Here is a 15,274-nt window from a genome sequence, read left to right on the forward strand (position 1 = left end):
TGAAATTGACCATTTTTTTAATACACAGAAAAAAAAAAAATAAGAGTACAAAATGTTATCCATCAGAAGGCAGGTATATCAGGTGCAAATCTAGACATAATTTATATAAAGTTAAGATTTTATTATAAAAATATTGAGAAAAGTCACAACCACAGCTTAATATTTACTACCATATAATTTTTCTCAGTTGACATTCTGGCATTTGTATCTTTTAATTTATTAGTTCTAGCACTAACTAGTAATTTCCCTTTAAATGTATAATTTTTATGATTTGGCAATAAATAGGGTATGAAAACATCTTTATTTTACAATGAAGTAGTAATATATGCTAATAGTCTATGAGTACATACATTCACAATCTAAAAAATTGACAGATGGACACTAAGAGAGCTCCTATCTGCTGGTTCACTTTTCAAATGTCTGCAATGGCCAAAGGGTTGAAACAGGGAGTCAGAAACTCAATCTACATCTCCCACATGGGTAGCAGAAGCCCAATTACTTGAATCATCACCAATGGATTCCAGTCTATAGCAGCAGGAAGCTGGAGTCAGGAGCTAGAACCAGGAATCAAACCCAGGTATTTCAATATGGGACATGAGCATCTTAACTGCAAGGTTAAATGGCACTCTTGCTTTCAGATTTTAAACTTGATCCTATCAACACTTCTATAAATATGGCAGGTATCAGAATTACTGAAATAAAACCAACCATATACACAGTCAACTAATTTTTGATAATGGCTTTAAGGAGACATAATGGGGAAAGTTAATGGTGCTTGAAAGCTGGATTTTTCATGTGAAAAAAACTAGAGTCTGACCTTACACCATTCCTTAGAGTCAACTCAGAATGGACATAAGAGCTAAATATAAGATGTGAAACCATAAAACTCCCAGAAGAAAACATAAGGGTCAAGATCCTTGACACTGGCATTGGCAATGACTTTTTGGATATCACACCAAAAGGTCAGGCAACAAAAGGAAAATAAATAAATAGGATCACATCAAATGAAAGAGTTCTGCAGAGAAGAGAAAATGGAAGCCCCTGGAAAGTAAGTGGCATGCTCAAAGATCTCCAAGTTCCATGTAGCAGTCAGAATTCCAATGGAAGGCTTCTGATGCCCTCATTTTTCCATAGTGCATTTGTTCTATTAGGATACCATGTCTCAGTTATCACTTCTGATTAGGCTTGATTTGAAAAAGCTATGTCTATCTGTTTCACAGAGAAGGTATTAGTAGCAAACCCTGGTTTGTGAAATGATGGGGAAAGGGATCAGGTATTTTGCCCTAAACCAAAGGCCATCAGTCCTTTTATCCACAGATCAAAAGGAGGAAAAACATTTGTTACTAGATTCTATGGCAACAGAAGCAAATTCTGACTATCCTTGAAAGGACTGAGATTTAAAGATAAGTAAAATGTTACTATAATCGTTAATCAAATACCTCTGATGTTAAGATTCTGTTCGAACAATATTATATTTACTTTTTCTGTTTCGAAGTAGAAACTGAAACAAAAGAGAGGCATTAAAATCATAATTTTACTTTGCAATAATTCTGTGACTAAAAGTGGTGGTATTTAAGTAACAAATATTATACATAGCTATTTTTAGTATTATATGATTTCATTTATGTGGTACAAACAAAAGGTTAACTTGTAGAAGTTAAAAGGATATTGGTGGTGGGGCGGATGTTGTGGTGCGTTGGTGCGTTTGCAATGATGCCTACATTCCATACAGGCTTGCTAGTTCGAGTCATGGCTACCATGTTTCTGACCCAGCTTCCTGCTAATGCACCTAGGGAGGTAGGGGATAATGGCTCAAGTACTTCAGTCCTTGCTACCAATGTTGGACACCTGGATGGAGTTCCTGGCTCTTGACTTTGGCTTGGCCCAGCCCCTGCTGCTGCAGCCATTTGGGGAGTGAACCAGGGAGTAGAAGATCTCACTCTTCATCCATTACTCTGCCTTTTAAATAAATAAAACCTATAATGGTGGTTACCAGAGACTGCGGAGGGAATGGAGGAGAGAGTGTTGGATTGATTAGTGAGTACTAAGTTATAGCTAAATAGAAGAAAGAAGCTCTAGGGTTCTGTTGCATAGTAAGGTGACTACAGATGTTAATGCACTGCATACTTATCTACTAAAAAAATCTAGAAGACAGGATTTTGAACATTTTTATAATAAAGAAATGTCAAATGTTTGAGGAATGTTTGAGGAAGTATGTATCTTTACCCTGATTTGACATTATACAATATACACATGAAATAGTACATTGTACACCATAGCTATGTACAATTATTGCATCTATTTAAAAAAATTTAAGCCATCTATGTTTATAAAATAGGTTTCCCTAAATTATAGAGAAATGAAATCTTGCTATTCTGGATGACTGATACACTCACCAGATACTCCTATAAAGAGTAGCTTTATAAAACCTATTAGAAGTATTCTTCTACCAAGACACTTCAAAACAAATCTTAGTAATCTTCAGGGAAGATAGTGACATTGATTCCTGGATCGTCAGCATCATCATTTTCAAGTTCTTTGTCACAGTCTTCAGTAATACGTTTGTAATGTGATTTTTCTTGGTTTCTTTTTTTCTTGTGAGTATCAAATGGGTCTTTGATCTCAGTCTGTGAGTTAGTAATAGTTTCCCTTTTCAAAGCATGTTGTAGGCAGCTGTAAAACCTGTCAAGAAAGAAGCACTACTGTTACAGCTGTGTTCTGAAACCAAATGACGGACATGCACTTAGAACTTGTAAATCATGTAAATTTGACAATGTTTCATATTAGCCTTATAAATACATAATATATTGAAGAAATAATATGTATCTTGCCCTCATCACTGTATCTGGTAGGGTTGTCAGAGGATGAAAGATGACATATGTAAGTCCTTTGCAGTTACTGGCACAGTAGTGACAATAATGCACAATAATGACCATTTTTCTACAAGATAGATATCATTGAGTCAATGACTCTATCCACTTGTTTTCTGTTATATTCTTAGCATGTACTATAGTGCTCTATCTATCAGTCACTAAGAATATGCTCAATAAGAAATAACTACTGAATAAAAAAATAACTATGGATGCATTCTACTAGGTGCCAAGTTAGAATAATCTGGAAGTTGAGAACTCCCTTGTCATTTTAGGGATTTACCTTGCTTGTTTGCCCTATTATACTGGGAGACTATGACAGAGAATTTTAAAATTATTTATCTATTTATTTGGAAGGGGAGATCCCATCCTCTGGTTCCCTATATACCCCAAATGGCCAACTGGGTGGGGGTGGGAACAAAGTCAAGAGCTGAGAACTCAACCCAGGTCTCCCACTTGGGTGGCAGGAGCCCAATCACTTGAGCCATCATTACTGCCTCCCAGGGTCTGCATTAGCAGGAAGCTGGAGTCAAGAATCAAACCCAGGCACTCTGATGTAGAATGTAGGCATCTTAATCACTAGGCTAAATGCCTGCTCCTGATAGGAAATATTTTATCTACAGAATAGATTGCTATTTAGAACAATTTTCATCCTTCTTTAATTCAATGAGGAGGCTAAATTCCACCTGTAAAGGCTCTAAAATTCCAAAAGTTCACCTGTTCCCAAAAACTCCACACAACTCTAATACATACACAACACGATTACCACATATACCCATATTTCAAGAACATATTGACTCACCACTGTATACCTTGATATCCAGTGCCTTGCCTGACATACAAAAGGTGCTCAATAACTATTTCATCAATGAATAAATCACTCTCAAAAAATGAAGTACAGTGAAAGGAAAAAGACTGAGAAACATTAACATTTAACTTTTGGAGCCTTGATTGGTGATAACAACTTCCCATTTAATGTACTCTTTATATCCTTACCTGACTGAAACTTGACTTCCCTGCAGACATCTGCCTTCATTCTTCTCAGGTCGGGGCTGCTTATTCTTTTCATAGCCTGTCTATCCAAGAGGTGAGTTCCACTGGCTCATCAACACTTTGCCAGGCGACCTTTGTTTTTCTGTCCCTCATATTCCACCTACCAATATATTCTGCTCAGGCCCTTAGGTTCATGAGGAATGTTACACCTGGCCTGATCTTTTTTTCCTAGGTCTTATCACCATTTTAAGTAGCTTCAATTCCTGGTTTTCTTCTCATGTTCCATATTGTCTGTTCAGAATAATCTAATAGAATGACCCATTTCAATCTCAAACACAAATCTGAGTATTCCGATGGTATAAATCAACCTTTTCTTATCAGGTGTTGCTATCCATGACAGGCAACCTATTCTGCCATTTTTTAAAAAAGATTTATTTATTTATCTGAAAGGCAGAGTTACAGAGAGGCAGAGGCAGAGAGAGAGAAGTCTCCTATCTGCTGGTTCTCTCCCCAAATGGCCGCAATGGCCAGAGCTGGGTCAATCCGAAGCCAGGAGCTTGGAGCATCCTCCAGGTCTCCCACGGAGGTGCAGGGGCCCAAGGACTTGGACCATCTTTTACTGTCTTCCCAGACCATAACAGAGAGCTGGATTGGAAGTAGAGCAGCCGGGACTAGAACTGGCACCCATATGGGATGCCAGCACTGCAGGCAGCGGCTTCACCTGCTACGCCACAGTGCTAGCCCCTCTTCTGCCATTTTTGCCACTGTGCACTTTATGCTTATGTAACTTAGTCTTGTTTCTGAATTATGTTTTATCTTAGGAAGTGAAAGATAAGATTAAGTTGTTCACTTATCATCACAGAGAATTAACAGCTTGAATAAAATGACTTGAACAGATATGTTACTTTAATCTTCCATTAAAGAACCTAAGAATTCAAAACTACATCCTCTACATCCTTAGGGTATCAAAAAACAACAGATAAAATGGAACAAAGATTCTTTCTTGCTGAAAGTCAAGAATAAAAATTTCAAATACTAGTTTTCTTTCTTTCCTCTTTTTAAAAGAGAACTTTCAAAGTCCTTTGAAAAACCATTTTAACAAATCAAAAATTTGTTTTCCAATAATATGTTCTCCCTTTATACTATGACCCTCTCTACACATTCTAAAGCCCAATTCTCAAAATGTAATTTTCACAGCTTTCAAAGACAACAAAAAGAACTCTGAGTATTTGAGTATGAAACAAATGTATGCTCAGGTAATTGGATTTTTTTTCCTCTCCCTTGAAATGAAACCAAATTGTCTTCCATTTCTCCATCACTGCAATCAAGATTATAACACCATAGGACAACTTATACTTAGTTCTCTTTACAAAGGAGAATTTTTCAGGCCAGCCCTGAGAAATTGAAATCTTGTTTTTCAAGGTTAGAGAGCTACTTGCAATAAAAACTGGAACTTCTTTGGCTTCTGAAACAGGAATATAGAATTCAGGAAATCTAGGCACAACTTCACACACTTCTAGGTTTTCAACATTTACAAATATTGAAGATTCTGATATATCATGAATTTGAACTTTAACTGATTAAGCTATAGCATGTTTTATTTTAAAAACACACACACACAAATATATGTCACAGGGCCTGTGCCAGGTACTGGAAACAGGTAGAAGATGTGGTCTGTGGCCTGTGCCCTCAAGAACCTTATGGCTTAAGAGGAGCTGTAGAGCCATAAAGCCATTTTTAACAGGTGTGAAAAAAAGAACACAGAACAAAAAGAGGGAGCACACTTAGGGCACACTGCTGCAACTGAGATCCTGAAATCCTCCTCGGAAAAAACATCTGATGCCTGAGCTGAATGGCAAGGATAATAGAAGCTGGCCATGTGTTAAGAGGGGAATTATGACTACTCCCCACAACAAAATGAGGCAAGGGGTGGAAGGTGTGAGTAGTGGCTACCCAAAGAGAAACTATCAAAAGATAAAATATGTTTTCACTTTATATTATTGACTTCTTTGATCTTATGTATATAGGGAATGTGAGTTATTTATTTAACTTCTTTAGTTCCCTTTATAGAAAAGATATGATTAGTAACTCTGAGGAGTCTGACATCTGTTATCCTTTACCACTCCTTCTCTGAATTACTGCCATTTTTAATCTGTCGCCATGCTGGGTGGGTATTCTACAGTTATTATTCCATTCATCTTTATTTTTATTTTTTTTATTTTTTATTGACAGGCAGAATTAGACAGTGAGAGAGAGAGAGAGACAGAGAGAGAAAGGTCTTCCTTCCGTTGGTTCACCCCCCTAATGGCCGCTACAGCTGGTGCGCTGCAACTGGCGCACCATGCCTATCTGAAGCCAGGAGCCAGGTGCTTCCTCCTGGTCTCCCATGCGGGTGCAGGGCCCAAGCACTTGGGCCATCCTCCACTGCACTCCCGGGCCACAGCAGAGAGCTGGACTGGAAGAGGAGCAACCGGGACAGAATCCAGCGCCCCAACTGGGACTAGAACCTGGGGTGCCGGCGCCGCAGGCGGAGGATTAGCCAAGTGAGCAGTGGCACTGGCTCCATTCATCTTGATACTCATGGACCTGTAACTTTTTACCTAGACTGTAGCAAGAGCTTCCTCCTGCTCCCTGAATAATCTTACATGTGTTTAGAAAGTCATCCTAATGCTCTGAAGCTTTATAAGTAGCATGATTATGGAAAAAATCAGTCAACTAGATCCAATAAACATTTGTTAACTGGTATTCTCATGCAAGAAACTCAGAATACAATGATGAATATGAAACTGTCTTGGCCTTTGGGGAACTCAATATAATGTTTTAACTTTCAAGTTCCTTTATCGTTTATGATTAACTCAAAAAAACATTATTGGACTTCTAATAGGAGCTAGACACTGTTTTAGGATAAGAGATAGTTCGTGTGTGTCTGTGTGTGGCAGGGGCATTAGGTACAGGGAGAAGTCCTATCTTCTATATGCTATGTTGTAATGGGCAAAAATAAACATACCTGCCATTAAGCAATTGTCATCTCTGTTTTAACTCTGAGACTTATATTGTAATGATAGAAAATGGAGTTAAGAATGTGAACCGAGAAAATGGCTGTGCTGTTCAAACCAGGATATTAACAAAAGGCTGCAGGGATATTTTAATTAAATATGTTCAATAGGTTATTGGATATGCGGGCCCAGAAGTCTAGAGAGATTTGGAAAACTTCCCAGAATAAATGAAGCAGCTGAAGCCATGGGCCAGGGACAGAATCTTGAACAGTATCTAATGAGAAGGTGAGAAGAAGAGAAATCAACAACAAAACTAGAAAGGAGTACCATAAACATGAAGGAACACTGCAAAGAGATGTAATAGTAATTCTTGCTCCTCTTATCTTTTGGGTAAATCAAAACACTCCCTTATCCCTATTTATGGCTTACATGTGGTCACCTATTTTCCTCTGTTCATCCTATTCCTTCTACCCACCAACCAATTCCTCCTTTTCCCAGGGTTCTTCTTTTAAGAAACCTGCCTTCCTTTAAGGCACAGTTCACAGATCTCTTCCAAGAAGCTTTCTTGGATTACACTCCCTCTGCTCAAATGAACTTTACTTCCTCTTTTGAAATCCTATTTTATACCGCTCTTACAATACTTGCTATTTTCCATGTTGAATTATAATTATTTATGTGCCTGTCTGAACTCCCAGTTATGCTACATAAGAGCTGTCCCAGAAGGATCCATGTCAGATTCATCTTGAATTCCAGTGCCTTATGTTAGGTTTCTATTGAAGTATTTATTGAAAGAATAAACACTCATTCATCCTCATCCTATCTATCACTTCTATGATGGATTAAAGACTATTCTGGAAATACCTGGTATCCCTGCTGCCAAGATACAAGTACTATATAACCTGGGAGAGACTGAGAACAGACCTGGGCTGGGTTACACATGGAGTTCACATGTAACTTGGAAAGCAGTTGCAGGGGGAAAAAAGTGACAAAAAAGATTCATCAGCCTTTAACTGAGTCATTTACTCATTAGATTAAAAATTCAACCATTGGTTATGCAAAATAAGTCAAAATAACCTAAATAAATATAAGAACTGAATTTATAAAACTCTTAGAAGAAAAAATAGGGGATATGATTCATTATACTAAATTCAGCCATGATTTCTTGGATATAACATCAAAAGCAATAACAAGAAAAATAAATAAATTGGACTTCATCAAATATAAAACTTTTTTGCACAAAAGGATACTATAAGAGAGTGAAAAGGCATTACACAGAATGAGGAAAATATTTGCAACTCATATACCTGATAAGAGATTAATATCTATAGTTTATAAAAAATATAACAAAAAAAAATCAAATGTTAAAATGATCAAAGGACTTGAATAGCTATTTCTCCAAATAAAGGAGATAGATGGCCAATAAACACATGAAATGATTCTAAACATCACATCATTACAGAAATACAAAGCAAGACAACAATGAAATTCCACTTCACACCTTTTAGGATGGTTATCACTAAAAAAAAAAAAAAAGATAAAGTATTAGCCAGGATGCGGTTCCATTTTCTTTATGTTGGGAATACAAAATGGTGAAGCTGCTATACAAACCTATATTGTGATGCTTAAAAAAAGTAAACATAGAATTACTATACAACTCAGCAGTTCCACAAAAAGAACTGGAAACGGACTTGGAAGTGTGTATACCAATGTTGAGAATGTTGAGAGTAGTATAATTCACAACCCAAATATCCACGGGCAAATAAGCAAAATGCAGCTTACGAATATAATGGAGTACTTATTCAAAGAGAAATGAGATTCTGATGCATGCTACAGCATGGATGAGCCTTGAAGACATTAGCTAAGTGAAATAAGACAACACAAAAGAACGAATAAATATTCTATGATTCTCATAGTAGTCAAATTCACAGAAACTTAAAATTGTGTTTACCAGGGACTGAGAGTATGGCTAATGGGGAGTTGTTTAATGAGTTCTAAATTTCAGTTTGGGATGATGAAAAAGTATTGGGGATGGGCAGGGTGAATGCTATATAGCAATGTGAATGTACTTAGTGCCATTAGTTAAAATGTAAATTTCATGTTTTATTCTTATATATTTTACTACACACACACACACACACACAAATCTTAAAAAAATCAACCATTGGAAATACAGTCAATTACTTTTTATTTCGGATTTGCTTTGTTCTTAACAACATTATATGCCAATATAGTCAGCCCTTTTATTTTACATTTTATTTAAAATCTTCTTGTTACACAGTTGATGAGAAGACGAACATGGCTAATTTCATTCTACTCACAGCCAAATGGTGGTTTCATGTGATCTATGCACCGAGCTCTTACTAACAGATACAAAGAAAACTTTCCTCTTGTAGTTAGTAAACAGATCTGCAGACTTCATGGTTTTCACCTGCAAATCGTTATGTATGAAATTATCTGACTATGTCTGGTGTCAGTTCCTGTCTCTTCCATTCTCCAAATCAGCTGTTTATAAAGCAGGCTGCTACTTGCAGGCCTTGTCTTGCCTAGCTCCAGAAACCACAGAAACGTAACTGTTCTTGAGTTCCACTAAGAAGGGGGCTTGGGAATTTTTTTTTTTAACAAATAAGACCTTTTGCTGTTAAAATGATTTTACTTCTTATTTTTCAAGTTTCTAGAATATTTCTTATTGCTAAAGTGTTACTGCGTAGGGTTTTTTGTGCTTTAAAAATTTTCTAACATATTCAAATTGTAAAACTTTGGTCCTATGACAACAGTTTTTGTACCCAATGTCTGATTGCGCCTCCAGCAATTATTTTTTTCTCTTTTCAACATCAGAAGAGTAACACTTTCTGTGCATTTGGTTGAATGTACAGCTGTTCCCAAAGGAGCTCCCTAATTTGTTCACACTTTCTGAATTCACATGTAATCTTCTAATCAGTATCTTAAGACAGTTTTTACCCTTCTTTAATTTTTCCCTGATTTTATATGATGAGCATGGCTCTCTTGATAGCAGCATGCACACTATAATCTCAAAGCATATTTTTCAGTCAATGGATTTAAAACATAATTTGATTTTATAGTTGGTGAACGTGGCTCAATTAACTTCACCAGGTGTATAGTTAGTTGATCTTGGGCTATATTTATAATCTTGTTGAAATTCAAGTAAGGAAACAGAAAAAACTGATTTGCTACTTCCAGTGTTTTAGCAAACAGCCTCACTGGATTACTATTTAATGGAGTAAGCTTTTGGAAAGGTACAATGAGTGCCTACATAGGGTTCAACTCTAGTCTGGCAGAGTGTAGAGGTACACTTGCGTTGCTTACCTGAAGTCATCACTTTAGTTAGAGTGTTTGCTTAAAGCACTTTATGGCCAGGTTTTGTGTCAGTTTTTCTCAACCACAGTTCAGCTAGAAAATTAAGTTCTAGTGTCCTAAGACATCCATTATATGTATTGGATTAATTTCTCTTCAATGTATTTAAAATGGTATGTGCTGCAGCTGGCAGTGTGCTATAGCAGGCAGAGGTGTCATCTGCGACACCAGCATCCCATATGGGTGCTGCTTTGCATCCTGGCTATTCCACTTCCAACCCAGGCCCCTGCTAGTAGCCTGGGAAAAGCAGAAGAGGATGACAAGTGTGCTTGGGCCCCTGCTACCCACATGGAAGACCCAGAGGAAGCTCCTGGCTTCCTCCCAGCCACTGCAGCCACCTGGGGAGTGAACCAGCAGATGGAAGATCTCTCTCTCTCTCTCTTACTCTCTCAGTCTGTCTCTACCTCTCTCTAACTCTGACTTTCAAATAAATAAATAAAAAAGGAGTGATTGGTTAGATAGTATCTCCTCATTTGTTAAAGAAAAAGGAGGGAGGTACCAGTTATACACTATCCTTAGGATTGAGAAAATAGTCACTTGAAAAATTTGTGACTTTTATGGTTCAAATGAGGAGCCTGGTTGAGAAAGCCTAGGTGGTAATACTGAAATAGGTATAGGTTTATTATTCTGTGAGTAAATGGAGAAGGATAAGGCCTATCCTATCCTGAGAGTCCATTTATAACAAGGAGGACCAGTCATTATACAGATGACATAAAATGACTATAATACAAATAATTATTCTTTAAGATGGATATTTCCCTCAAGTAAAGATAGGAAAAATAAAGCCAAGACAGTTGAGTAACTTGGTGGAACTAGGATGAAAAATTTGGTAGAACAAGGATTTGAATGCAGTTCTGCCTTTGAAGGCTAGTTCTATTGCTTTTCCGCATGCTACACCACTATCATTGGTGCTTCCGGCCTTAGCTGCTTCAAGAAGGTAATGAAGAATTTTAAGCAGGCAACAGGACTCCTTTGTACTTCACTGACATGATTCTGATTAGGATATGGACAATCGCTTAGCAGAGAGACATACTAGGAGCATTCTACTTGATAAAGCCTGTTAGTGAGGTTATTGAAATGGCCCTGAATAGAAAAAGTAGCAGTCAGGATGGAAACAACACTGAAGAGATATTTAACAATAATTGACTCGATGTGAGACAGTCAAGGGGGTAGGGAAGAAGTAAAGAATAAATTACAAATAACATCAAATTGGTCTCACTCATTTAATAACTAAGAAATGTACAACTTGCTGATGTAATCAGTAGCATTCTCTTTATGAAAGGCAACAAAATATTTTCTTCTTTATATAAAGACTCTATTAAGAAACTGTTGGGGAAAAAGTAAGAGTTTCTTCTGCTGGAAAGTGAAGTTTAAAAACAAGATGAGTATAAACATGAATTGATAGATATAGTCCTTTCTATTTGGACAATTATGTCAATTCTAGATCTAATCTATGGTAAGAGTTGGGTATTGAAGTAACTAGAGGGGCCGGCACTGTGGCCAAGTGGGTTAACGCCCTGGCCTGAAACGACAGCATCCCATATGGGCACCAGTTCTAGTCCTGGCTGCTCCACTTCCCATCCAGCTCTCTGCTATAGCCTGGGAAAGCAATAGAAGATGGCCCAAGTCCTTGGGCCCCTACACCCACGTGGGAGACCTGGAGGAAGCTCCTGGCTCCTGGCTTCGGATTGGTGCAGCTCCAGCCGTTGCGGCCAATTGGGGAGTGGATCAGTGGATGGAAGACCTCTCTCTCTGTCTCTACCTCTCTCTGTAACTGTCTTTCAAATAAATAAATCTTTCATAAAAAAAAAAAAAAAAGAAGAAGTAACTAGAGGTATAAAACCTTTATCAAACTAAAATTAACTAAGCTGCATTTCTCAAAGGGAGACTCCATGCAGTTAACTGGTAGATCACATCCAGCAGCAGTATGCACCTCTTCCCTAGCTGTCCTCAACCTGATCAGTTATGGTTCCTGTGGTTGTTGGGCTCCTTCTCCTGTGAAATTAAGTTTCTCTCCTTGGGGTGTGTTTCTGGCAGCCATGTGACCACCATCCCCCAGAATGCTCAATTTAGTGCCCATTATAATCTTGCCTATTCTCTTCTGTTACCATGATCATCTTTTTACTATTCACAATAAAGCTGTAAGTAGATAATCAGTTGAGATTAGAAATTAAAGATGGTATGTACTAATATTTTCAAGGATGACTTAGGCATATAAAAATAACATGAAATATCCATTTAATATACCTTTCAATTCTTTTCTTATTTTCCTCCATTTTCTGATTTGCTATATTTAACAGGAAGTCAACATATTCCTCTGTCACCATCAGTTTCCCATTATGGCTTAATGGAACTTCTAAGCCATGTGTGCTCCGGACAGCCTATAAGGAAAGAGCAATTTAGATATTTAGACTTATACATTGAGACACTGGAGATAATTCAAGAAAAGTCTCAGTTATGGCTATGTTTGAACATAGTTTAGCTTCGTGTGAGCTTGTGCTTTGATATAATTTAGCTGAACACAGTTGAAACAAAGGTGATTTAAATAGATTTTCCCATCATACCAGTAATTCTAAATCTAAAGAAAACACCATACATATTATCTTTCAGAAAAGCAGAAACTATCAAAGAATCCTATAACCTTTAATAGTTTCATTCTCACTATAGCTTAGAAAGTTTTAATGCACAATTTAAAGAAAATAAATAAATGAAATCTCAAAACAAGCCTCAAGGGAAAACTAAAAGGGATTGGATGCCAAAAAGTCTCTTAACACTGCTTGAACTAAGTATGGGTATTTCTAGCCACCCAGTGTAAAGTAAACCATGCCTCCTCTATCACACATGGTGGCTGATTTTTGCATGCTTTCTGGTTACCAGTCTTCTTAATCCTGATGATGAAACAAACACTCAAACACTGGGTCTACAACAATAGCAACATGCTATGAAAACTGTTATGAAGAATAGGAATTCATTCAATGAATCTTGCCAAATATCTGTAATGTTCTAGGCCCCATGTAAGGTATAAACATACAAGGAGACTGTAACATGATTGCTGCCTTTAAAAGCTCATACTTCAGAGCAGGAAATAAAGAGGTGAACAAAGGATTATTATACAACCTAGGTGTTATGACAGAAGAAACATACATGCAAGTACAGGCATGCATGCACGCATGCATGTACATACACATACACACACAATGCTAGCAATGTATGGAACAAAAGCAATATTTGAATTAGGACTTAGCTTTCTGGGGGAGGCAGCAGTTAAAATTTGGGATTTTAAAGGAAAAGTACAATCTTACCAGACACAAAAATAAGCAAGGGGATATTCCAGTAGAGGAACAACTTATTTGTTTTTTTTTTTTTTAAAGATTTATTTTATTTATTTGAAGGACAGAGTTACACAGAGAGGTAGGGACAGAGAGAGAGGGATCCACTGGTTCACTCCCCCAGATGGCTGCAATGGCCGAAGCTGCGCCGATCTGAAGCCAGGAGCCAGGAGCTTCTTCCCGGTCTCCCATGTGGGTGCAGGTGCCCAAGGACGTGGGCCATCTTCTGCTTTCCCAGGCCATAGCAGAGAGCTGGACAGGAAGAGGAGCAGCCGGGACTAGAACCAGCACCCATATGGGATGCCAGAGCTTCAGGCCAGGGCGTTAACCTGCTGCGCCACAGTGCCGGCCCTGGAACAACTTATTTGTAAGTACAGGGTCATGAAGGAAAATGATACATTTGAAGACAACTGGCAGTTCTCTATGGCTAAAACACTGGGAAATGAACATAAATAGGTAGATGCAAAATAGTTTGGAGATGGCCATGAATATTAAGGACAACATCTGGAGACCTTGATGTTTTAAAAAGAGGGTGCTAACAATAGTGGTTGGAGGGACTGATGGAGAAGACCTGTAGTGGAAGACCAGTCAGGAGACAACTGTAAAGATAAAGGTAAGGGATTATGAGGGCTAAGCAGAGGGCCTGAGGTGCAGTCAGGCGTCCGAGAGACAAAATGTTCAGCCCTATAACCAACTGAATATGTGCGAAAGAGGAGGGTGAAAGAATGGCTCTGTTCTTGTCTGAGCCACTAAATGCATCATGGAGTGAAGTGAGGACACAAACCAGTACTGTGAGCTTTGACTTTTTTTTTTTTAAAGATTTATTTATTTATTTGAAAGTCAGAGTTACACAGAGAGAGAAGGAGAGGCAGGGAGAGAGAAAGAGAGGTCTTCCATCCACTGTTCACTCCTCAACTGGTCACAATCGCTGGAGCTGTGCAGATCCGAAGCCAGGAGCCAGGAGTTTCTTCTGGGTCTTCCACATGGGTGCAGGGGCCCAAGGACTTGGGTCAGCTTCTACTGCTTTCCCAGGTCATCCATAGCAGAGAGCTGGGTCGGAACTGGAGCAGCTGGGACTCAAACTGGCACCCATATGGGATGCTGCCACTGCAGATGGCACCAGCCCGAGCTTTGGCTTTCTATTTGACTGGTTTTGGTGTCTTCTTTTGTAAGCCACCTCTATATGCAAAACAGGCTTTTTGTTAAAAATGGAATACATGGAGTTGCTGTTTGGAGCACTGATTAAAGTTGCCACTTGGGACACCTGTATCCAATATTGGAGTTCCTGGTTTAAGTCCTAGCTCCTCTGCTTTGGATCAAGTTTGCTACTAACGGGCATCCTGGGAGGCAGCAGATGATGGCTCGAGAACTTGGATCCCTTGTTACCCACGTGGGAGACCCAGATTGAGTTCCAGCCTCCTAGCTTCGGCCTGACCTGGTTATTGTAGGAACTGAGCGAACCAGTAGATGGAAAATCTATCCCTCTGCCTTTCAGATAAGAGGAGGAGGAGGAAGAGGAGTGAGAAGAAGAGAAGCTCAGAAAGGGGAACCAGAAGAGGGAAAGGAAGTGGGAGAGAAAGGAGGAAGTCAAAGAGAAGGAGGAGCAGAAAAAAAAAAAAAAATAGGAGAGTCTAGGGAGCTAGAATAGAGGGCAATTTGAAATAGTTCAAAGATAAACAATACATGTCACTTCAAACAGTAGATACCAGACATC

General features: G+C 38.3%; 1 protein-coding gene across 4 annotated transcripts in view; it reads right to left on the reverse strand.

Annotated features, from left to right (window-relative positions):
- TYW3 (tRNA-yW synthesizing protein 3 homolog) overlaps positions 1-15,274 on the reverse strand; it is a 26,583-nt gene continuing 11,309 nt past the window's right edge. For 3 of the 4 annotated variants that reach the window (XR_011390151.1, XM_002715915.5, XM_017346171.3), the window contains 2 exons: positions 12,479-12,612; positions 1-2,682 (listed from right to left, as the gene is read on the reverse strand). Coding sequence is in view for 3 of the 4 variants with exons in the window: in XM_002715915.5 (XP_002715961.1) it covers positions 2,472-2,682; positions 12,479-12,612 (345 nt within the window). In the remaining variant the exon portion in view is untranslated. Of the gene's footprint in view, positions 2,683-7,788; positions 7,814-12,478; positions 12,613-15,274 lie in introns of those variants that run through there. The other variant, XM_051856357.2, reaches the window with a different exon arrangement.

The sequence above is a fragment of the Oryctolagus cuniculus genome, chromosome 7 (assembly GCF_964237555.1).
Source record: "Oryctolagus cuniculus chromosome 7, mOryCun1.1, whole genome shotgun sequence".
NCBI classification, from domain to species: Eukaryota; Metazoa; Chordata; class Mammalia; order Lagomorpha; family Leporidae; genus Oryctolagus; species Oryctolagus cuniculus.